The 24097-nt window shown below is 41.0% G+C and overlaps 5 protein-coding genes across 5 annotated transcripts; 3 read left to right on the top strand and 2 right to left on the bottom strand.

Moving 5' to 3' along the window:
- Nucleotides 1-3499: 3499 nt before the first annotated feature.
- On the bottom strand, nucleotides 3500-6202 carry BCR41DRAFT_344884 (major facilitator superfamily domain-containing protein). Its single transcript, XM_022022615.1, has 8 exons — nucleotides 6049-6202; nucleotides 5774-5941; nucleotides 5546-5647; nucleotides 5186-5397; nucleotides 4537-5067; nucleotides 4336-4435; nucleotides 4002-4249; nucleotides 3500-3893 (listed from the first exon to the last, which is right to left on the bottom strand). Exons 1-8 carry the CDS (start codon nucleotides 6167-6169, stop codon nucleotides 3639-3641), a joined length of 1737 nt encoding a protein of 578 aa, XP_021885921.1. The 5' UTR covers nucleotides 6170-6202; the 3' UTR covers nucleotides 3500-3638.
- Nucleotides 6203-7094: 892 nt separating this feature from the next.
- Nucleotides 7095-9466, top strand: BCR41DRAFT_344882 (proteasome regulatory subunit C-terminal-domain-containing protein). Its single transcript, XM_022022614.1, has 6 exons — nucleotides 7095-7373; nucleotides 7481-7630; nucleotides 7740-7906; nucleotides 7998-8432; nucleotides 8544-9038; nucleotides 9169-9466. Exons 1-6 carry the CDS (start codon nucleotides 7196-7198, stop codon nucleotides 9301-9303), a joined length of 1560 nt encoding a protein of 519 aa, XP_021885920.1. The 5' UTR covers nucleotides 7095-7195; the 3' UTR covers nucleotides 9304-9466.
- A 5380-nt stretch (nucleotides 9467-14846) lies between these two features.
- BCR41DRAFT_418330 (ras guanine nucleotide exchange factor domain-containing protein) lies at nucleotides 14847-18949 on the top strand (the record flags this gene model as incomplete). The annotated part of the gene is made up of 8 exons (XM_022029607.1): nucleotides 14847-14862; nucleotides 14998-15181; nucleotides 15448-15521; nucleotides 16278-16425; nucleotides 16535-17870; nucleotides 17996-18166; nucleotides 18262-18479; nucleotides 18603-18949. 8 exons carry the CDS (start codon nucleotides 14847-14849, stop codon nucleotides 18883-18885), a joined length of 2430 nt encoding a protein of 809 aa, XP_021885919.1. The 3' UTR covers nucleotides 18886-18949.
- Nucleotides 18950-19034: 85 nt separating this feature from the next.
- BCR41DRAFT_344880 (hypothetical protein) lies at nucleotides 19035-22008 on the top strand. The gene is made up of 8 exons (XM_022022613.1): nucleotides 19035-19457; nucleotides 19616-19739; nucleotides 19848-19973; nucleotides 20169-20247; nucleotides 20347-20874; nucleotides 21004-21179; nucleotides 21308-21484; nucleotides 21610-22008. The coding sequence occupies exons 1-8, from the start codon at nucleotides 19184-19186 to the stop codon at nucleotides 21926-21928; spliced, it is 1803 nt and encodes a 600-aa protein (XP_021885918.1). The 5' UTR covers nucleotides 19035-19183; the 3' UTR covers nucleotides 21929-22008.
- A 60-nt stretch (nucleotides 22009-22068) lies between these two features.
- On the bottom strand, nucleotides 22069-23319 carry BCR41DRAFT_69449 (hypothetical protein). Its single transcript, XM_022030982.1, has 4 exons — nucleotides 23262-23319; nucleotides 22976-23161; nucleotides 22463-22849; nucleotides 22069-22346 (listed from the first exon to the last, which is right to left on the bottom strand). Exons 2-4 carry the CDS (start codon nucleotides 23118-23120, stop codon nucleotides 22120-22122), a joined length of 759 nt encoding a protein of 252 aa, XP_021885917.1. The 5' UTR covers nucleotides 23121-23161; nucleotides 23262-23319; the 3' UTR covers nucleotides 22069-22119.
- Between the last annotated feature and the right edge of the window lie 778 nt (nucleotides 23320-24097).

Below are 24097 nucleotides of genomic sequence, written 5' to 3'. Positions count from 1 at the left end.
GCAAAGGTCCAAACAAAGAAGGAAGAAAAGGGCTGGATCAAAGATACAGCTCGTTTTAAATACTGTCTCTTTGCGATTACTCCATTTGCATGCCAATGCTCAGGAGCTGCTACAAAAGAATACCTTCGTGTTAGGGGCATCAGTACTATTACATGAGGCTCAATGCCCAATCCACGGCCACGTTGTTCTGAGCTCAAACAATTTGTTATTGCTATAATTATTCTGCTTTTACATGAATGGTTTTTTTTGTTTTTTGCAAGGCATGATGGGGCGTAGTTGCAACACCAAATATGATCGCCTATTGGTTTTTCACTTCTGATCAGCTTATTCCTGGCTGGCAAAGCCGCTATACGAAGCACAAAGAAAATGCCCTACCTTACATTCAATATTCCATGGCATATTATTTATTCCATATTACAAAGAGTGAGGAAAGCGCAAAGACATAAGTCGATGAGTACAGAAAGATGAGAGGGTCTGAAAACGCGAGGACATGGGTTATGGAGCCTAAAGAAATGAGATTAGAGGCTCCCTAATTGAGTCTCGAAGTGAGAGAGAAAAGAGGAGACAAGGCTATGTTTACAAGGCTCTCCCTTTCCACTTCCTCCTTTGTCGCTCAACCGAATTTCAATGTCTCCAAGTGCTTTATTTGCTGTCCCCTGTCTTGAATGAGAACAAAATTAATATATTACTGTGTTATAAGCTTATTCCCATTGCTTGTAATGCTCATCCTACCTTTTTTTGCTGTCCTCTCCCTATTTATGCTCCTTTTTGTCTATTAACCAAAGAAAAAAGTGAACATTTGGTCTTTTCAAAATACACTTCATTTTTTGAATAACCTCCAAAGCTCTACAGACAAATAGAGTAAAAAAAAAAAAAAAGCAATCAGCAATAGAGAACCAATTAAACGGCAACTTTTTTTATGAATTTGAACGTTTAAGGCCAATGAAGCCCTGTTACAAAAGGCCCGTCCCTTTTCCCTCCTCTATCCTCCATTCTCTTTAGTTCTCAGTTTTTTTTGTAAGCGATTTGCGCTTTAGCCCTGCCCATTGGCCGAAATGCCGGGGTATTTTATGGCTTCTCTCCCTAAAAACTTCGAAAGTTATGTAAGCCCCGTACGACTAGTCTTGTTTTGATAAGATGCGGAACTGATGGACGCACTAACCTAAAATTTAGTGACGGCGCAATCTCGGGTTCAATTACGTGTGGCCAAGGGCACGACTAAGAGGGAGCAATACATAGTCAGTTCTCTTAGTCCTAGCACAGCTAGTGTGGCTATCAAACTGGGCTTTAGTTAGCTCGCTTCTCCTGAGGCTGATTGCCCCAAAGTGCTCATGCTTTGTGCGTAGCTTATCCGATGCCTCCTTCGCATGCTTTTTTTTTAACAACTATGAGCTTTGCTCTATATCTCTTAGTCTAGGTGTCCCACATTTCCTTCATCGTCCTTGAGGCAAAGCTCAATTGGTCTTTAAAAATGACTAACAACTGTATATATGCATATGTCTCCTTCTGTTTATTGTATCTATACCATCATCTGTGCCAGTAACTCACACATCTTCTCCTCTCCTTTCCTTTCTTTCTCTCTTCACATTGCAGCACATGCATCATTCCAATACAGGAAAAGAAAAAATAATTCTTTGAAGACAAAGCTGACTTGAACCACTTACATCTATGTCCAGCACCATATAATCCAGCTTTAAGGATCTCTCAAAATCGTTTGCCGCAAGGAATGGTGTAGATGCTACTGATATTGAGTAAGCATAAACTCGTCATTCACCATCACAAGTACAAGGGGTGTCAGGGGTCAAGTTGAGCAAAGAGAGTCAATCATAGGAGAAACACTGGTAATACAATAATTAGGAGCCAGTCCAAAATTATGCAGGGCAGTTTTGGAAAGTATTGATGTTTTAAAGCATAGTCATTTAGCTTCATGGTTGCGTTCCCATGTACAAGTACTTTTTCAACGGGTTTTACGAACTACTGACTTTTTTTTTTTCTTTAGTTTTGCTATGCTAAAGGGCTTCCTACAAGAGGATCGCTGTTCGCATGTGCCTATTCTGGATCAATGGTACAATTTACGCCATTCTAGTAGCCACTACACAATTCAATTTTTTACATGTCAATGTTGAATAGTGGATGTTGAGTGTTTATCGATCGTCATCAGTAAATGTTCTTATTCTAACTGTCGTAGGGACAGCTACCGAGACCTTAGTGGCGGCCCTTTACATCGCATTCGCCTTCCAGTTATTAGGTCTCTCAGATCTGGAGCAAGTCTTCTTCATCCGAACCGCATTCAACTTCATGGCATAGCTTTGAATATAAGAGTGAAGAGAGTTACGAAAAAATTTGGATGATTGATTTGATTGAATATAAGAGAAAAGTGTAAGGTAAACTCTCAGAATGCGCGACCGCCCTCATCATGGTCTTATTAACATAAGGCCAGACAAGATCATCAATAAGCTACCAGGAACTGTCCCAGAGGAACAAGACCTGTTGCTTCGCTTCCCTTTACGGGCAGCGCGCTGCAACTCATCGTCGAGAGTAAACTGTGTGTCTGAGTTGGAAAACAAAGACTAGAGATGTACTAGACAGAGATCCTGTAAGTACAGTCGATACAGAAACAACAGCTTCCCGATTGAAAGGTGCTTTTATAGTCCTTGTCCTGAGTGACTGGCGAAAACAATTGGAAAGCTCAGAAAAACTGGGATTGAAAACTTGTCTTTATTGTGGGATCTAAAAATGATCCACAATTGGGATTTTTGTAAAAAGCCTGTCACAATTTGACACCATCGATATTGCAAGAGGATTTTTCAATGGGACCTTTATCGATCTATTCCTCCAGAACTATAACAACGATCCCTGGATAATATCTGGTGTGTTGATTCCTTGATCACTTCACTGCTTTTGTGCTTCCACCTTCGCATTAAATCTTGCTCTTTTCTTTAAGAGCGAAAGAGACATGTATTTATTTATTCTGTAAAATAAACACAGATCTTTCGGTAGCATAGTAAATACATGTGGTAACAAGTAACATGATGAAAATAGGACAGCTTGCTTTTGAGGTTGTTCAACATTCACACTCAAGTAAACACAAACAAGTAAACAATTTGTGCCACTTTCTCTGGTCGAAGTATAGGCCACGTCAGACAAGAGCTGTGCTGTTTTCTAAAGAAAAAGACCACTATTTTGCTCAATTGATTGTCAAAACAAAACAAAAAAAAAAAAAATACAAAATATACCATTTAAATTAAGAGTAAGGCTTATTTGATCTGAAGTATTTGAAACGAAGAGTACCCTACTTTTGCAATTTGGCTAAGGAAGAACAATGAACAATGCGTTATATCGAAAAACCGTAGAAGAAAAGCATATGAGCTTGATCGGATATTCTCATCTTCTATCAAACATTTATCCTAAAAGAACCCCTTTTTTTTTTTTTTTTTTTTTTTTTTTTTTTTTTTTTTAAAAAAAAAAAAAAAAAAAAAACTTAAGAAACTCGACTACGGCAGGATAGACTTTTCATAGATGGAACAACGTATGATAGTAGATTTGAAAATGTTGGAAGCTATTCCATTTTTCTACACTGGCTACTAAAGCACCGAACAAACGTACAAATGTCCACCTCTATTTTCTGGACTTTTAATTCATTGCCCCGCGAGTGTGGTAATGGCGTTTAGAGAAAACTTCTTGTGGGTTGACAGCAGTATGAATAGAATGGTTCCAGTGATGTAAAAGAGACAGACTATGGTCCAGACAAGAGCCCATGGATTGGTGCCGCTATTACCACCGCCATTATCGAGTAGTACGCCAACTAGGAAAACACCAAAGAGTGCTGGAATGGAGCCTGCAGTGTTTCCAAGCGAGAAAATAAACCCCGCATACTCAGGACAAAAATCGTGCTATAGAAAGCAAACAAAATAAAAAATTAGAAAAATATACCTTTAAAATATGAGTAAATAAATATAGAATTAAGCATTGTATAGTACAACATAATATAGCAAGCGTACTTGATAAGCAGACGCCCCGATCATAGTGAATCCATTTAGAGCCATTCCAATGGTGATCAAAGCCATGGCCAATGTTGCTGTGTGTGCAAAGCCAACGGCAATCAACAAGAAAACGCCCAAGCCGAGACTGCCGACTGTTTGACCTGCCCTGCGGACGGTTAATGTTGCCCAGTGCCAGTCCTGAGCGGCTTTATCCCCAAGATAACCTGCTACTAGCCCCATGGTGCCTTGTACTGCTGATGGTACGACTATAGTTTTTACATAGAAGTAAAGATATAAATGCAACAAATAAAATATCAAAATAAATTAAAATAAAATAAAAAAGAGAAATTACCTGCAAAGTAACCAATCTTCCCTACATCCACACCATAATAATCGAGATAAAATGTGGGGAGCCAGGACTGCATTATGAAAAAGCCGAACGAGTTAAATAACTAATAGTTCTTTAGGTTAGTCGTTTTTGCTCGATTGTTGTTTAAAAATCTGGGACCTCTTGCTTTTACTCTTTACTTTTGTTATTTGTTTTTATCACTACCTGTGAAAAAATGATTGCCCAAACTTCTCGTCGCATTATTAACTCTTTCCATGGTACAGGCGTACTTCTGGCTACCTTAACACCATCACGTCTCTTGGATCGTATCTTGTTGCGAAATATTTCCCAGCGTGAGCTGCATGCTGTCAATGATAGAGATTCGGTTGCGGTTGTCCTGCTTGGACTGAGCCCTGGCGAGAATGATATCGTTTGGACCTTTAGGTGATCATTCAAGCCATCACTTTCTTCGGAAACACATAGGGTAGTTGTATCATCCAAGTTACTGTCATCGATAGTGGGCGATAGAGAATGATAGGCGATAAACGTCCCTCTTAATGCAGCAAGTGCTGCCTGGATGTGCTGTGGGCTATCGTTTTCCTGATCCAGTGTATTTCTGGAATTTATCCTTTCCAATAATGCACCATTATCCCGTATAACGTCGCGCCGTCGGTCCAGTTGCTGCTGTTGATAAATCCAGTGTTTCTCATGTTCAGAAATCCATCTGCAAGAAGACGGCTCGCTTGCACCCCAGATCTTGTTAAAAAAGAAAAAAAAAAAAAAAAAAGAGGCAAGACGGTAATAACGATGAATTGGATATTCATTAGCGGTCTTACTATATAATGCTAAACCTCCTTCATTCCGTACAATTTACCTGCCATGCCACGTTCCACACTGACCCTAGGATCCCAAAGAGCCAGAAGATGCTTCGCCAGCCCCACGAAGACACCACTAAGGCTGACGAAGTTGGAAGGGCTATAACGGAGCCCAAGTATGCAAAAGCTGTGACAGTCGCAACAGCCTTGGAGCGTTCATTTGGTGGGATCCAAGTTCCAATCATCGCATGAACGGAAGGATATGCAACACCTTAGTAATTTCCAAAAACAAAAAAAAAAAAAAAAGAAACGCCGGAGCGCGATTTTACTTCATAGTTTAATACCGTTTTCTCAGACACTAGCATTATTCTCCTTTGACAGCAAAACCATTTACTGAGATATTCTTGTGAAGTGTATACCTTCACCTAGCCCGAGTCCTATACGAGCAGCAACTATCCAGAAAACTCCAGCACTCGATGCAAGAGGCGTTAATATTGTAAAAACTGTCCAAATCAATCCACCTGAATGTAAAAAAAAAAAAAAAAAAAAAAAGAATAAAACTTATATCTCTAAAACCCTCACTCCTGAAAGGGTTCAGTGCAGAGAGTGTATAAAAATAGATAGATAGGACTTGATGGCATTCATACCAATGGCAAGGACAGACTTGCCGCCATAACGATCTGCCAATGTGCCTCCAAGGATGGGTGTTGAAATGTATCCTAAAAAGAACGCGGCTAAGATGAGACCTTGTTGAGGTTTTGTGTAGCCATACTCGCGTGCAATAGCCACAATTGCTACAGCCATATTTGACCGATCTATCCGTGAGAGAGAACAACAGACATTTGGAACATTGGATGCGTCATTTTATTAGAACTTGTGCACGTTCGTCATATCCTTTATTTTCATTCTTTGGTGAACATGCCTGCATAAGAGATCATCAGTCCGAATCCACAGAGCAATATAATCCAGTAACGACATGGAATGGCCTGCAGCAGGCTCAGGACTCCAACGTCTGTACAATGGGATGTAGATGACGGTCGCATTGAAATTGAAAATGATGAAATGGTGATAATCAATGCAAGGAAAAATATATATTTTAAAATATTTCCTATCTCTCCTTCTCTCTATTGAGTATTTTTACTATCTTGCACCTCTCCCTTCGCGCGATAATGTTGAAACCGTTCATCCCATCAATTCGATACGCGAATCGGCTTTATTAATAAGTGGTCGTCAACATGCGTTTCGAACTACAGGCGATGACGAGGCTATATCACGACGAGTAGATGTATTGGATTGGAACTTATAAAGCGTTGAAGTACAAATACTTATCATGCTTATGCAGGAGTTAGTCCGCTTTAATATGTCTTCTAATAAATGCTTTACATCCGCAAAGGCGTATACTAATTGGTATTGTTATTAGTTCAATTCAGCTTACTTTCTTTTTTTTTCCTAACCGAAGCTCGATCTTTTAAGGTGGAGGTTGGCTAAAGAGTGATGGGCGGACAAAAATCAACAAATATAATAGGACTAAGCTCAAACCTCATCAAAGATAGTAGCTCTTTATTTGAATGAGAACATGCAATAAAGCATACCAATACAATGAAGCAGCATATTTATTGCAAGCTAAGAATTTGTTGGCAATGTTTTCTTCTGAGCGTTTAAAATATTGAAAAGCCTAGGACTCTAAGTAACATTCTGCCACACTTTGCATTGTATCTTTAAAATCCAAAATAATCAACGTTGGACAATTGTATATATACCAGATCCAGTAGGAGATCAACTTCTATCGCATCCACCATCCATTGTTAAAAGCGATATTTGTATAGAAATGTCTGATAGACGTGCTTTTCAAGGATGAAATTGAATATTCTCTCTAATATCACGAGACCCAAAGGTGACGCCATTGAAAGCAGCGTAATTTCAGCTACCGATACACTAAGTCGCGACGCGTATGCGACTCATTACCCATTCCTCATTCCCATTATTTTAACATATACCTTCTCTCACTTTTCGCAATTCCCTCATATTACAAACCATTCGTCTCAGGACTATTGAAAATAACATAAAAGATGTCTGAAGCACCACGCCGCTCAAGTCGTCTGAACAAGAATCAGGAGGAAGATACCAAAGGAAAAGTAAAGGCAGTCGACCAGGACGTCGAGATGGAGGAATCCGCCACCACTTCGACAGAGACGCCCAAGGAAAAGGTCCTTGGTGCTAAAGAGCTTGAGGCATTGGCTATTGCAGGTAGCCTACCCATCACTTATGCCCAGACGAGATAAGGAAGGGCAGCCTTGATTTGAAAACCGAAAATATACACTGCTTAACGATCGCTTTCCAAATTCATACAATAGATATTAAGCAGCATTTTGTACTGTTCACAAAGTCAGCTAAGACTCATGAGGCTCGCTTTGCTATTCGTGCATTGAGGTCTGTTAGCTCTCTACGCAAGCGCCTTACTGTAGCTGTTCTCGCAAGGACTATTGCTAGCTCTTATGGAAAAGGTAATGATCTACTATTACCAATGGGGAATATACTGAGACTCTAGTGATTGAAGCAGGGCTGACGCCACGAGCCATTCTTCCCTTACTTTCCTTTTCCCTTTAACTACAGATGATGAAGCACGCAAGCTCCTTCTTGGATATCTTGGATCAGAAGCTTTGGGTAGCATCACTCCCGAGGACGAAGTTACAGTGACCAAGTTTGAAACCCCTGAAGTAGATGTGTATCTGCATCTGCTCGTGATGATCTACTTGTTGGACCAGAACCAGCACGAAAAGGTATGTGTATATTTCTGGTGATTATAAATTATCCCCTCAACCCAACCCTCGCCTAACTACATACCTATGCTTCCGTCTATTATGATATTAGGGTATTGAGTTATCAAACATCACAGTCAAGGTCGTCCAGGATTTAAATAGAAGATCGCTGGACCAGCTTGCAGCCAAGGTCTACTTCTACTATGCGCGATTTTATGAAGTGACTGGACGCCTCGCCGAGATTCGCCCCACGCTGCTAAACGCCCAACGCACGGCCACTCTTCGTAGAGATGATGATACTCAGTCAACATTAATTAATCTACTCTTGCGCAACTACTTCCACTACAATCTCTATGATCAGGCAGACAAGCTTGTTTCCAAAACAACTTTCCCCGAGAATGCCACCAATAACCAGTTGGCTAGATATATGTACTATCTTGGCAGGATTAAGGCTATCCAGCTTGACTACACTGAGAGCCACCAAAGCCTTTTGCAAGCCGTGCGTAAAGCTCCTCAGAACAATGTCACCGCAGGATTCCAGCAGGAGGTAACCGGCAAATGCCACTGCTTTGACTTGTACCTATATCTTAACACTTTCAATGGCTGTCTATTTTAGTGTCACTAATACCTTGTATCTTTCAATTACTCCCATATATAGGCGAACAAACTTTTGATTATCGTCCAATTGTTGATGGGCGAGATCCCTGAGCGCTCATTGTTCAGACAACCAGTGCTGCGCAAGGCTCTGATCCCTTACTTTCAAATTACACAGGCTGTACGCGTAGGAGACCTGAACAAATTCCAGGAGACGCTTGCAGCGCACTCAGCAACTTTTCATGCGGATAAGAACTATACATTGATTCTGCGTCTGCGTCACAATGTCATCAAGACCGGTATCCGCATGATCTCACTCTCATATTCCCGCATCTCATTACGCGATGTTTGTCTCAAACTGCATCTGGATAGCGAGGAAGACGCAGAGTACATTGTCGCCAAATCGATTCGTGATGGAGTCATTGATGCAACAATCGATCACGAGAAGGGCTTCATGCGATCCAAAGAAAATGTGGACATCTACTCAACAAATGAACCCCAGCACGCGTTCCATCAACGAATTGCATTCTGTCTCAAGCTGCACAACGACTCTGTTAAGGTAAAATGCCATAAAGCATTCTTGTCCATGACCTACAACTGCATATATATTAAGCAACAGTAAAAAAAAGAGACGCTTATCGCTTAATATTGTAATCCTTCTCACGCCCTGTCGTTCCCACCCCCACTAGGCAATGCGCTTTCCTCTTAAAACTGTCAACCAGGATGCAGCAGAGGTGGAGGCAGCAAGAGATCAGGAGAGAACTTTGGTTCAGGAGATTGCAGAAGCTGACGAAGACATGGACGAAGATCATGATGAACTCTAGATTTATCATGTTGTATTGAACGATTTACTAGGGGTGATAGTCATGCTTACTTCCACAATGTCTAGGCATAGAGATGTGGGGCGAACAGTGATTGCCTAAAAATTAGTAAACAGAATCTGTTTGACTTCATAAAAATAAAAATAAATGTGACTTTCGTCCTGACAAAATTCGCTTTCATTTCTGGTTCTTATCATTAAATACATGCATGCGCATATATTTTCAAGGGTTCCAATGGGAAGTTTTATCACTGTTCAATATTTCTGCTGTACCATCCTGCCTCATTCCCCTATTTCTCTTATTTCTCTTTCTCGACTATTAGCGTGGTGTGTGGATTTAAAATTATCGAATCTTCTGAGTTACAAACAAGTACATCCAACAAGTGGAAGGTTTGAGTACAATGATCATATCATATCGCATTCCTTGAAGCTTTATTAGCTTTTAATCTTCAAACGAAATCAATGTGGATTGGTCTTCTAGTGCTTTGCTCCACTAGCCTTGCTAGCAAGCTCATCATCCGTCCATTGCCTTGTCTCGTCGTCACGGTTTGTTGACCAAGGCCTACCGCTGCTGCCATCAAAGTGCTATTGGCGACCCTCCATTTTGATTTTTCATCTTTCCTTTTACAGGCCTCACAACATTTTGTTCCACTACCCCTGTTTTCCCTTGTCGAGCTTTACCCATTTCTCGTCTTTGAATCCTCATGCAAGGGCTTGCACAAAAGAGACTTTTTACCTCAACTGCTGATTATCAGAGAATGAAATTGCATGAAATTGAAAAGCTTTTCATTTCCTTTGACAATTTGGAGATGTATGAATATAACTATCATTGGGCCCCTTTCCGCTCTCATCAAGGAAATATGACAAAAAAAAACGGCGTATTAATTGAAGATGAGTGATTAGGATTGCTACCCACCCATGCTCCCTTAGATGATCAATAATGACGGCTAATGTATTTCTTGGCGCAGTCTAATAAACCAAGCAGAACTTTTTAACAAGTTTACAGAGTCGGTAACCCACTCAAATTGATCGATCTTTACTTTGCTTTCTATCTGCACTACTAATTGGCATTACTTGCGGACATGTCTCAATTTATTGGTTATCTGTTATCCCTTTCAAATAAAAAATATTAAGGATTTTAAGACAAAAAAAGCCCCCTCTTCCCCTCAATGCTTACTCCCTACTTCTCATTTCTTTCTTCTTCGCCCTCTCTCCTTCTTTTCATGCTTTATTGTTTATATTGCATTTTTTTATGCTTTTCGTTTGGTTTGGTTAGTTGAATGCGCCACTGCTTCCGAGCGATATGCCACCTTTCCACACATCCTGCCTGTTTCGCTCCTTACAGTGCCAAATAGCAAACCGCAGGGTGGGGCGGTTCTATAATTTACCCACTTGATTTTTTTTTCTATGGCCTTGTATCATCGCTTCCTTTTACCTGAGGGAACAAAGACTTGTCTGTGGGGGTCGTTGGCATCCAAAGAGAATAAGAAACTAAAAAAAAAAAAAAAAAAAAAAAAAAGAGGGGAGAGGAGAGAAAGTCTGTGACAGAATGTTCATCCGTTGCATGTCATGTTGACATTGATCGTGTTTATTCTGATTAATCATTGCCGTTTACTAAAAAGATAAACAAGGAGAGACAAGGAGCGAACATCCAGGATTCGACAAAGTAAGAAACTTTCTTTTCTTTATCCACATTCTTTATTTTTTATTGGTAAATGAGGTGCTTAGATGTGTATTACATATTACATTTGAAATACATCACAGAGCAAATGAACGTGTGTTCGAATGTTAACGAACTTTGCGAGACGCGACACTCTTCCGTTGGACTCATGCCATTGGTCAACCCCCTTGGTATGTGTGATGTGTGTGCTCCTCTGGACGCTTATGCCTTGTGCGCTTTATGCGTCCAAAGCTTCCTTGTCTGCCTATTTCCAACTCCAGACGCACCTCCCGGCCTGTTGGAGTAAGGAGGCCCCACGAACAATCAACTATGCGCTATCCCTGGCAATCAACATGTTCCATTGGAGATGCTGTATTTACCTTTTGCTTTACTGCCATTCTGCTTGAGTGCTTAGTTCTCAGGCCTTGTGCCTCGCGTCTTGTTAATGATCCACAGTCCGTGAGAGGGCTTGGTCTGTGTACAATCTTATCCCAAGTTGTCCCGATACCCGATAGGACGAGGAGATCTTTTTACCATCATAGTTGGATCGCTATCTTCTTCTAATGCAATGCCATCCTTCCATGCTACACTATACCGCGCGCCATGCCGTGTCATGTCATGCAGTCCATGCAACAACCATCTTCCTTCTTATAGTCTGTCTTATGCTTGGATTCTTTTGTTTTTTTGGCTGTTGATGATATTCCCCCCACCCCCTCCTCACTTACTTCTCCCTGCTTCCCTTCCTCCCTTCCTCCTTGCTGCCCCCAATGTAGGACCTTCTTTCGATCCCCTTTTCCTTTCTTTCTTTTTATCTTTTGTCTGTCTTCCCACTCTGCATCTCTAATTTTTGCTTTCTCTTTCTCCGGTGCATTGTGCCATCCTTCCATCCTTCCTTTATTTCTTTTCTTTTTGTACTATCAATTACCCTTGGTGGCAAAGCAGATCAGAGCTTTAGAAAACGGGTGTCTCTTGCCCCGAGGCAGCCTCACAAATAGTAAATAGTAAAACCCAGAGGGTTAAAAGAAAAAAGGAAAAAAAAAAAGCGCGGTGCTTCCTTCCTTCGGTCTTTTGTACTTTTTTATTTTTTCCTTCTTCCTTTCTTCCTTTTCCTTTTCTCTCTTTCGCCTCCTCTGCTTTCCTTTGTCTTTCCTCTTCCTTCTTTTTCCGTTTCGGCCTCTTCTTTTACCTCTCTCTCTTCTCTCTATTGACTCTCTCGTTGTCTGGGCAATAAGCAAACTCGCGTGTCTTTATTGCTGTGGTTACTTCTGCTTGAGTACTGTTGTTTGCACTTTTCTTTTCTTTTTTTTTCTTTTTTTATTTTTTATACATGCACTATTGCACAATTGGGCCTACAACATGACTTATCTTTTATGGAGAGCGGACACGTCCGTCCATCCTTATGCTTTGTACCATCGTCGCTTTTTTTTAGTATTCACACTAATAAAATCAGCTATACTCTATACAGCAACCTAATATCCTGATAATGGATGCGTGTGAAGTACTGTATGCATTCTTTTCCTTCTCTGCTCGCATTCACATTCGCCATTCACATTCCTTGATCATTCCTTCATTCAATTTTTCATGCCTTTTTTTTTTTTTTTTTTTTTTTTCTTTTTTTCTTTTTTTCTTTTTTTCTTTTTTTCTTTTTAGTATTCTCCTGCTTCTCTCTTGCTGCTTAAAGCGACATTGAGGAGTAAAAAAAAAAAAAAAAAAAAAAAAAAAAAGGGGGGGGATCTGCAAAGAGGAGCGACTCATTTCTTTGTATGTGGTCCAGACACAAATGTAATTCGTTATTACGCGTCTTTGATCCTATAAAGTCGATATTCATCATTGAATGGCTCTTCATTCTTTCGCTCTATTTTCTTTTTTATATTTTGTGGCTGCTGTTGTTTTACTCAAAGCATAGCAAAAAGACGTGTTACTCCTTTGTAATTTTCATTTCACCAGTTGATTGTAATCAGATCGCTTCGTCCACACACCTATCCATTGACCATACTTTTTGTCTTCAGTATTTTTCACTAACCAACCTGCCTCTGTTAATTTTCCCTCCGTTTCGTATCACCATCCGTTTCTAGTACGACATTTAAGCATTTTTCGCCTGTGACACATTTTTACACGGAGTGCACGCGCCAACTCCGTCAAACACGACACGTTTATCACGCGCTAATAATATCTTCGGTCAGATCAACCCTTCAGCTAGTTCTTCCATCCATATTTTGTGTATTTACCCCAGTGCATCCATAAATCGACACCTTAAATTCTTTTTTCCCTCTCTCAACCCCTCAACCACACATACACAATCAAGCATATAGAGCCAAAACACACAACCTGCAGTAAAGTTCAGCATCCACCACAGACAAGTCATCATGTTCACAGCTAACCCCCTTCCCGCAGCATCAGCAGACAACACCCGTGCGTCTTCTTCACATGGGTGCGAGGAAAGCGACTTCGTCAGGAACACACTAAAGGACGTGGCTCTTGAGCAGCAGCTACTCGACCTCAGCCTACGAGAAGGTATACAAAATAGACACACTTTTTTCCCATGCCAGGGCTTAGACCAAGGGGAAGAACAACAGCTTTTGCAGCTTCAGATCCCCCAGCAACAGCCCCGTCACCCCTACCAGCCGTGCCACCCCTTTGACAAGGGCGATGAACCCGTCTCAGAGATGGATGGCCGTAGCTTCAGCATAGGCTTCATCAACAGCTCCAAAAAAATTAAAGAAAGAGCCAAATCATTTAGTAGCAAAAGTGGCAAAACAAAAGGTGCATTCTCTGCTCTCTCAAGACGATTCGCACCAGCGCCCCCCACACGATCTCTCTCTTCGCCAGTAACTGTCACTTTGGCTACCTTCGCATCGACCCCCACTACACCATTAGATGCTGATACTGGCGCTAGTCCCGGCTCTGTTCCAGTCGACACTAGTGTCGTACCACAACCGTCTGAGCCGTTGCCGAGCTCCTTCAGTGATCGTGTTCGCCAGCACAGCATATCGGGAATGTCTTCTCATGATCCTAAACTGCCCCAGCCATCCTGCTCTTCGTCGCCAACATCGTCTACATCCCTGTTCTCTTCTTTTTCAACATTCCCCTCCACTCCTCCTCCCACCTCCGCTTCAACCCACACTTCTAACTCCGCTTCAACATCAACAGGAACTTCATCACTGTCATCTTCATCCTCTTTCTTTTCTCCTTCTGGATTCTACAATTCCCTCTTTGGAAACACTCAGCAAAACAATCACAGCCAGAACCATTATAGTAACGACTGCAACATCTCTACGTTACCATCCACTCCTTTATCATCATCTTTCTCTTCAGCTTCCTCACCCACACCAGTGGCTCTAGCTGTTGTGACATCTCCACCAATCATCACATCAGACAGCTCCATCAAGTCGATTTCACCTCGACAAACCCGATCTGCTTCGTGCACACCCTCCTCTCCATTTCCAGTCATGAATGGTCCCAAATACTCAAATAAATCTGCCTCCGACTTACTCTCTCCTGCCAGGATTCGGTCGCCTGAGCTGAGTCCTTTAGGATTCGCAGGAACACAAGTTTATCAAAATCTATATCCACAACAGCAACCACAGCAACAGCAGCAGTCATCGGTCCCTACGCGATTAAATCCTGTGTCGCCAATAAGCCCTTTACCTGATCCATGGGTCTCAAATCCCTCTTCATCATCTTGCGCTTTCTCACCTACCTCACTCCCTCCACTGCCTTTCTTCCCACCTCTTTCTCCAACACCCAACTCCCTGTTTTTTTCCTCTATCACTTTACCTTTGATCGCACAATCCGATGATCTTTTGTCTAGTACAGCCACTTCAACTGCTGGCACTACTCCGATCATGCCTGCGGCCACTTCACCATCGTCGGCTGCCATACAAAGTATGGAACTGGGCCTAGGTATGGTCACTGCTAACGGACAGTGTAATAATGCACAGACTCAAGATCAAAAGCATGCTTATCATCCAAATGTACATTACGCTTACATCCAACCTCCTGTTCCTGTTTCTGCTCTATACAAACAAACAACATCAGCTACACAGTCCTCTGAAGTGGGCTCGAGTGACCTAGAGTTGAGCCTACCCAGTAACAGCGCCAACCGTCTATTGTTTCATAATAATCAACGCTCATTGATGCCTCCATCACCACCCATTTGTTCATCTCTCAGCTCTGACCCCGGCTTTTTCGGACGCTCCCGTCGTGGCTCCAAGGACTCTGTGTAAGAAACAAGAAATGAAAATAAGGAATGCTTAATCTGATACCTTAAAAATAACCTCTGAAGGACGCATTATTTTTAAAGTGGGTGTCGGTGATTTTTGTTAATAATGCGGTGTGGGCGGTGCACAGACAAAGTCGGGGAACTGCTATTGGGCCGATCAGTCTTGTCGTGGTTACACTAGACTTAACCTAATTTACAAACATGCAGAACTAATACCCTGCCTTCACTTTTAAATCACCTGCATGATCCATGCTGCTGCCGTGCAGTGAGTCTATGCCAGGGGTGACAATAGATGACCTAGTGAACCAGCTTACTGTCCCCGACTATGTAAATACTCTTGGTAAGTGTACAACCCACTCTTATTTTATTTTTCAAGTGGATTTTGGTATGCTGAGGCAAATAATAGTATCAAGTCGACACTTTTTTTTTTTGCTCAGCAATGGAACTTGAACTCTCCCTTGTCATTGTGGATCTTGGGCTTATTTTAGTAGATGATAGGAAGAGCTCCAAGCAGCTCCACCTATTTATGCATGTTTTCCCTCTCCTACCCCTTTTTCTTCTCACAATATAATCATATCAATCCATCATTCCTTATCAACAATTACATAAATTACTCATCACACTCATTTCTTTTACATGCTGTCAGATGCTATGCGTGCTATAAACGAATGTATGCAGAAAAGTATGCGAGAAAGTGGTATCTAGAGCAATATGGCCGACCTCAATGTGTTCCTTCATTTCTGTGGAACACGCCTTCCTCATATCTTAAGAGTCACCAACTTGGCCACTACCCTCATCTCATTATTCATTTTCTGCACTTCATTTTCCCCCTTGCTCTCTTCCTTTTTCTAATTTGTATCTTCAGCTATTTACTTTCCTCTCCCCTCCTGGCTCTTTCCCTCCGCTTCGTTTCCCTTTACCCCTTTGCTTTTTTACTTTGTATTTAGTCTCCTTCTTTTGCATACCCTACATCGATTTGGAGCGAACTAGACGTTTGAACTGCAATGACAGCTATCAAGCGCAATGAGTTATTCCCTAACATTGCCGACAGAAACTTAATACCATTTTTTCTTGACGACTTTTTTTTCTTTCATAGAGCAAATTGCAAAGACCAAGGCCTTTCTGATGATTTATCGCAAATTCCTTAAGCCCCGTGAACTTTTGGAGAAATTCATCGAGCGGTTCGAGAAATTGGGTGAATTTCCGGATGAAGATGACGAAGAAACCAAAAACACGCGATTAAGGTAAGAAAAGGCTCTCAGATACCATATTCGCGCCAGTGTCATGGAGTGAGCGCTGCATCCTGAGGTCTTTTTTCACTTCCTAAAAATGAAACACCTATTGATGTATTAGGATTTGTGCATGCCTTTACTATTGGCTCAAGGACCATCCTAATGATTTGGTTCATCACCAAACGCGACAATGTGTTATATCATTTCTGCAGGGGCGCGTAGCATTGTTCCCATGCTTGACAGAGATTTATATCAAGTTGCTCCCTCTGTCATCGATCCATTACTTTAACGCCTGGCGCTGGCCAAATGGTGACCATCAATTTTACTTTCAAGAACAAGGATGTGGACAAAGACGCAGTGTGCCATCATCATCGGATTCAAGGAGTTCGTCCGTCTCTGAGCCATCTAGCACAGTTGGCGTCGGCGGTGGAATGGCCACTTGCTCAGAACCTTCTTCTGTTTGTGACGAAGGCTCTGGCCCTAATCTTTATGATGTAGCATCTGCGGCTGCAGCATCAACAATAGGATTGGCTTCAGGAATGGCTACGGCTGGTAGTACAGCACCTCCTAGCGAGCTTGAAATAGATGAAGACCGAGAGTGGGGCCAGTTTGATGAAGATGCTCTCCCAGAGAACAGTAAGAGTAGTCAGTTGTTGAATATGGAAAGCGTTGCTGTGTCTCCCTTTTCGCTTTCATTTTCTGCAGCGGCTGCTCAGATCACCTCCCCAATTACGTTAAATAATGGCACCAGCTATACCCACTCCATTGCTCGGAATAACCGCAACACCTGTCACAATAGCTTGTCTTACCGAGTAGTACCTTCCCATCATCTGCCTCGAGACCGCCGATCCAGTACGGGCTCTCTTGTTCATACGCGCGCTTCATCCCCATGCACGATGGAGGCTTTCGTTGCTAGTCGCCGGGGATCTGCCTCGTCAGCGTGTCTAGGCTCTACAAACACAGGATCTTTTGCTTTCGCAGCCACTCCAGTAAGCCTTCCAGAAGGTGATTTGGTGCCTCTACAACAGCGACAATACCAACAACAGCATCAACAACAGTATCACCATTATTATCATCAGCAACATCATCAGCAACATCATCAGCAACATCATCACCAATATCATCATCAGCAACATCAACCAATGCAGTCGATAATGTCTATCCCATTTATTGGCAAACGAAGTAGTAGTCAAACCCATAGGCAAAAGGCTGTCCAACAAGCGCAAGTTTCCCTTCAGTCTCTAGGTGTAAATACGGGTCCAAACGCTCTGCTGAGCAGTAATATCAAAGATGCAAGCGAAGAATATCCTGTACATCCATTCCAACAGGGTAGAATCAGCCCATTGCCTCTTATGGATCATTTATTCTCAAGCAATGCTCCTTTTATTGAAATCAAGGATGCAGCTATTGCAGCGCAACTCACTTACCTTGAGTTTGGTTTGTTCAAGAAATTAAAGGTAAACAACCTTGGCTTCAAAAAAAAAAAAAAAAAAAAAAGATAGAAGGAAAGAAAGAAAGCTTGAATCCTTTCTTTAATTGCGATATTTAAATCATTATTTTTCTTCCATGTTTTGTTAAATAGCCTAGAGACATGCTTCGGCAAGTTTGGAAGACAAACAAGGGCTCGACGGCATTCCAAGCTTGCATTAGCCATTTCAACTTTATCTCGTCTTGGGTCGGTACCATGATCTTGTCTTCTTCCAAAGTCAAAAGCCGAGCCAAGATGATGGAGAAATTTATCAACATTGCCAAGGTTAGGATCCTATTTTACTTAATTTATTCTGAACCATGTTTCTTCTTCAGGCCTTTACTGAGATTTTACTTTCTTTATTCACTTTTACTTTATAGATCCTCCGTGATATGGGGAACTTCAACACGACGATGGCCATCATTGGAGCAATGAACACATCGTCAATCCACCGTTTAGTTCAGACGCGCGAGTTACTACAGAGTAAGGAGGTTTGGGGGACGTTTAAAGAGCTAGAGCACCTGATGAGTTCTGAACGTAGTTTTTATGAGTATCGTCAAGCCCTTAAGACCCAAAAGCTGCCTTGCATCCCTTATCTGTAAGTTTTTTTTTTTTTTTTTTTTACTCCAAGATTTCCATCATGTGGATGGAGATATGGTATTAAGTTAATCTTCCTTCCTTTACACATTGCTTACTTTTGATTTCTTTTTTCTTAACGTAGAGGTGTCCATTTAGGTGATTTACTGTCCATTGGCGAGGGCAATCGAGATAATCGACAAGATGGAACGATCCATTGGCAAAAGTTCCGTTTACTAACGGAGGTGATTTCGACGGTGATGCAATGCCAGTCAGAGCCATATATGATCCAGCCCGACCCGTCCATTGTGCGTGTGATCACGGATACGCATGTGTTGGATGATGAGGAATTGTACACTAAATCCGTTGGGACCGAACCAAACAAGTTGCGCCATTCTAGGAGCCTGAGCAAGTTCAATTTCTTTTGAAATAGGACAACTCCTTGAAAACGTAAAAAAAGAAATTAGAGCGGATGTAAAACAGACATAAAAGACACACAAATGAATTCATGATTAGTGAGAGAAATTGACAAAGGGCCACATGCGTCGGGATTTTATTTTTTATTTTCAATCCACGACTTTCTCTCTTTTTCTTTCTTTCTCAGAAACCACAATACAACGCACATCCATACCTCCTGTTCACCCGTTCCCAGGCCACGTATATACTCCATATAGCATAGTTTAGTACAAGTACACCACGCCAGCATAACGCTCTCGTTTGTCTTCAATGACCAATCTCCACAGCCAGGCTGTGGACAAAGCCAATGGCCATAGTAACGGCCATGACAAATCCAGCAGTAGTAACAGTACTAGTAGTAGAAGTAGCAGTAGCCATCGTTCTGTCATTCCGGGAGTCCATGAAGTAAATGAATCCAATGTGCCTCCGCCCATGTACAAGATCATTCGATTCTTCTTCAAGATGTGTCTTCATTCATTCTATAGCAATGTTGAAGTCGAGGGAACTGAGAATATTGCTCCGGACAACTATCCTGCTATCCTTGGTAAACTATTTAATTTTGATCATTTCTTAACGTTAAAAAAAAATAAGACTGCCATGATATAACTGTGTAAAGAGGGAAAGGGATGAACCCCACATTATGTCATGTGGGATCAAAGTTAATTCAAACCACTGTATACTAAAAAAACAGAGCTGTTTTAGTTGCAAACCATAGCAATAGTTTAACGGATGCAATTGCCATCTTGGCTACAGTTCCTCCCACCAGCCGCAGTATGCTCCGATTGACTGCAAAGGATACTTTTTGGCATAAGCCAGGTGTCTTTAAGTAATGCTTTTTTTTTTTTTTTTTTTTTTTTTTTGATGCAACAAATTTATAAAAAAAAAAAAAAAAAGAAAAAAAAGGTTACTGACATATACCTCGTTCATATTAAAGCTATGTGATCAAGAGTGCAGGCACAATCCCAATTAAACGGCGTAAAGACTATGATAATCAAAAAGTGGACAATACAGATGCTATGGGTGCATTGATCGATAGTTTAGGAACCGGAAGTTGTGTTTGGTAAGCGATAATAACAAAATACCGGATATTAGGTTATGGTTATGGAATGCATGTTCAAATCTATTCCCAAGTGGTCTATGAACACGAACCAACAAACTTACTCATTTGGAGAATGTGATCATGACATCAAATAATTTGGGATTGCAAAAAAAGATCTACCGGTTTAACCTGCATATTGCCTGGGTTGATTTTTAGTATGTTCCCTGAAGGCATTTCACGATACCATCCTCAGCTTGCGCCCTTCAAGGCCGGCGTTGCCATGATTGCCAGTGATGTAAGTTTGTCTTTAATCTAATTCTCTTTGATGCTCCGACTTTTGAAATTTGTCATGATTATTAACTATCCTTTTTGGTTTTCTTTTTTGCGTGTGTAGACATTGTCGCGATTTAAAGACAAACCCGATTTTTCACTAACATTGATAACAACATCCATTAATTACTTGCACCGCGAGAAATTCCGATCAGATGTCGTGGTCACATTCCATGCACCGATTGTCCTCACACCTGAACAGGACACTAAACTGTATTCATCCAACAAGGAAGAACGCAACGAAGCCATCCGCAAATTAACAAATCTATTGGAATCTACTGTCCGCTCAAACCTCTTGGATGCTCTGGATTGGGATACTGTCAGGATCGGACACACTGCCCGTAAATTGTATGCGGGTCACTTGGGCACTCGGATCTCATTGGGTCAGTACTTGAGGCTGACACGAAAGTTTGTGGCAGCATTTAGTCAACATAAACAGGAGACCGCCGCCGCCGCTGCTTCAGAGGCTAAAGATGAAGAATTGAGCAATGGAGGCAGTGCAACAGCAACTGATTCATTGACGATGAAGAGACCTGTCAAGATGGACCCTGAGACTGTGCAGAAGATGGATGCTTTGGCCCACGATCTTGCTGTAATACTTATGCTTTTGTACAATTTTTTTTTTTTGCTTTTTTTCTTTTCCAAGTGTAGTATATCGTTTCCTAATGAATATCGCTTTTATTATTATTATTATTGTTGTTATTAAAAAAACGCCTAATAGGATTATCAAAACCAATTGGACTTTTACCATCTCAAGGATTATCGTATTAAGCAGGGAATGACTTCTGCTAAAGTCCTTATTGGCAAACTCATCCAACGGTTTCTTCTCGCGTGCCTTCTGTCTACTATTTGCATACCTGGACTATTCCTCTGGGCACCAGTCTTTATCGCTGTCAGGTATGTCGAACTCAGTCCTGAGTAATTAAACCATTTTTTTTTAACATGCTGCCTTGGTTCAATAATGGACCTTCTAAACTTTTCTCCCTTAATACTTTTTTATTTATTTATTTATTTTTCATGGGTAGATATCAAGAAAGACAGATTCGCAAAAAGGGCCCGCTTGAGGATAATTTGGATGAGATTGCACAGTATAAGCTAATGATTGCGACATTCTTCCTGCCAGTGATTTGGGGTTTCTGGGTCCTTGTGACTTTGCCAATTGCCTTGATCACTGGTCCTGCAATTATCGCTCTCATGTGGCTGTAAGTTTGAAGTTTTTTTTTGTTTTTTTGTTTTTTTTCTTTTTTACACTTTTATCAAGAAATTGATGACTGATTTTTTTTTTTTTCCTTCCCTCCTTTTGGCACTCCATTTTTTGGATCAATAGGACGATTCGCTGGCTTGAGGATTTAATCCACAATGCAAAGTCAATGTTATCGTTATTACGATTATTATTCATGACTGAAGATACCATGGTTTCATTACAAACTTACCGTGAGGAATTAGCAGAGCGCGTACATGAGTATGCGGTACAGTATTTGAAGCTGCCAGAAGATCCAGAGGATCTGGTCAAGGAGAACAAGACTATTAAGGGTAACAGTGGATGGTTAGGTCGGTTATCTGGAAGTTACTTTTCAATTAAACGAAGGAGAAGAAAGGATTGGAATGAAGTCATGCGTTTGCATGATGTTACAAAGTATGGTTGAGTGGGTAAAAGGAAGAAACGAGAAAATATTGGCAAATAAGTTCTGGTTGATAAGATGAAATGAAATAAAAAACGTCCGATGTATACTCTTAGTGCTGCGGCACAGTTCCTGGATTTCCCCCACGGTGACATCTTTTTTTTTTAATTTCAAAAACCATCTTTTATTTAATTAAACTTTTTATATATATATCATTAAATATCTCGATCTCTGCTTTCGAATTCACTAATGTTGTCATCAATTTCATCCTCCTCTGTTTGACTGGATGGTACAATCTCAACAGCACCGCCACTTGGGATTCTCTGCAGACGTCGTTCGTTCCTACTTGGGGTAGTTAGCTTGAGGTATCTGTACAGGTTATCGATATCTTGTCTAAACTCATTGTGCTCTATTCTGTTATGCTCAAGCTCTCTTTTCGTGGCTAGAAAGGTTTAGCAAACGTATCATTATTGCGATTGTTATTTTTATTTAATATCGTTTAAAAGTAACATCCACAATATATACTCCAAACAAAGCAAGAAAGAAAAAGTTTCTTACCTTCTCTGTCGCCTTGAATATCAGCAATAGACTTAACCAATTGCTCAAGATGTCTAGCTGTTCGATCGCGGTCCTCATTTGAGGAAGCTACCGCCCTTTGCAATTCCTCGTACAATCTTTGTGTTTCCCTGCGGTCCACTTCTGAGTGGGCATTCATCTTTTCGAGTTCCTGTAGTATCGGCTGAAAGGCAGCATGCAGGTCAACAGGGGTAGCATTGGTGTGGCCGGTGTTAGTGTTTCTGGTATTGTTTCCATTATTGTTAGCATTGCTAATGCTGCTATTGTTTTGAAGAGGGCTATTAATATAGCTATTATTGGCGCGATTGACATGAGTGGCCTTGTTTTCTTTGTCTTTGTAATCATTTTCCTTGTTGTGAGCTCTTGGTACTATAATTATGGATTCGCTGATGAGTTCCCCATTGCAACTATGTAAATGGTCGCCAAAGACCCGAAAAGCGTCACATTTACTCATGTGCTCAAACATGGGACCTTTCGCCTCTGTCCTATGCTTACAAAAACAGGTGTAGATAGGGCCGAAGGATGTTTCCTGCGGCAAAAGCTCTAAATCGTGGGTAAATAACAATTTCCCACTGGAAGAGTCTTCAGATTTCAACATCGGACGTCTGGGACTTGTTGGTCGAAACTCTCGTTTTGACATTTAGCCTTAAGCGAACGAAGAAAAAACTATATAAATATAAGCTGCAAAAAATGATAAAAGCCGTCATTAGCGGCAGACAATTGCACAACTTTTTTTTTTTTATTTTATTTTTTAACCCAGACTGCGGAAAGGAGCACTCACAGTGTAAATTGCTAAAGAGCCAAAAAAAAAAAAAAAAAAAAAAAAAAAAAGTTTTATAATGTGTCTGAATAAAATGTGAATGTTTTTTTTTTAAAAAAAAAAAGAAATGTTAAAGATGATGTCGCAGTTCAATTCAAGATCATTCAAGCATAGCAACTGAGGTGGCTTCCAAGTTATTCTTTACTGCACAGCACTTAAGGTAATGAGGTTTGTCTGCACTCTGTCGCACATTACTGAATGCCCTCTCTGTGTGACCTCAAAGGACATTCACTAGTCGCATGATCTGGAGGTAGGGGAAAAGGGGAGAGGAAAAAAATAAAAATAAAAAAAAATAAAAATATATAATATAAGCCCAACAACATTCGTTGGGATCTTGAATGACCTAGGGGCCATTACAGAAGTTTGTTTGCAAGAAGGTTAGCAATTGTGCCTTGGGCCTGAATCTGTGCACAGTGCACACATTTCGTTTTAAAAATAACACGGACCAATTGACATTTGCGCCTTTAATTTTTTCAAGACATCCAGGCTTAATTGTCAAGATCTATTAGCAGAGAGAGAAGCTTTGAGAGAAGTAACATTGACAGTAGCTATTAGCTCCTCCACTTATTAGAACAACCAAAGACTGCTGGTTCAATTACGAGTGTGCCGCATCTAGTTTTATGTATATATATATATACCTCGTTTCATCCGTACCCTGCGAATAAAGGGCTAGATTGTCAATTCATTTCAATCAAATCTGTCTTAATTAACCGTATCTTGGCTAATACCCTACTTTGCTACCTTTCTTTTTTCTTTTTTCTTATTTTCAATTTGGAACAAGTGGTCAGTCGATAGAA

Source organism: Lobosporangium transversale (assembly GCF_002105155.1).
Source record: "Lobosporangium transversale strain NRRL 3116 chromosome Unknown BCR41scaffold_2, whole genome shotgun sequence".
In the NCBI taxonomy this organism is placed as follows: domain Eukaryota; kingdom Fungi; phylum Mortierellomycota; class Mortierellomycetes; order Mortierellales; family Mortierellaceae; genus Lobosporangium; species Lobosporangium transversale.
This window is presented reverse-complemented; position numbering and strand designations above follow the sequence as displayed.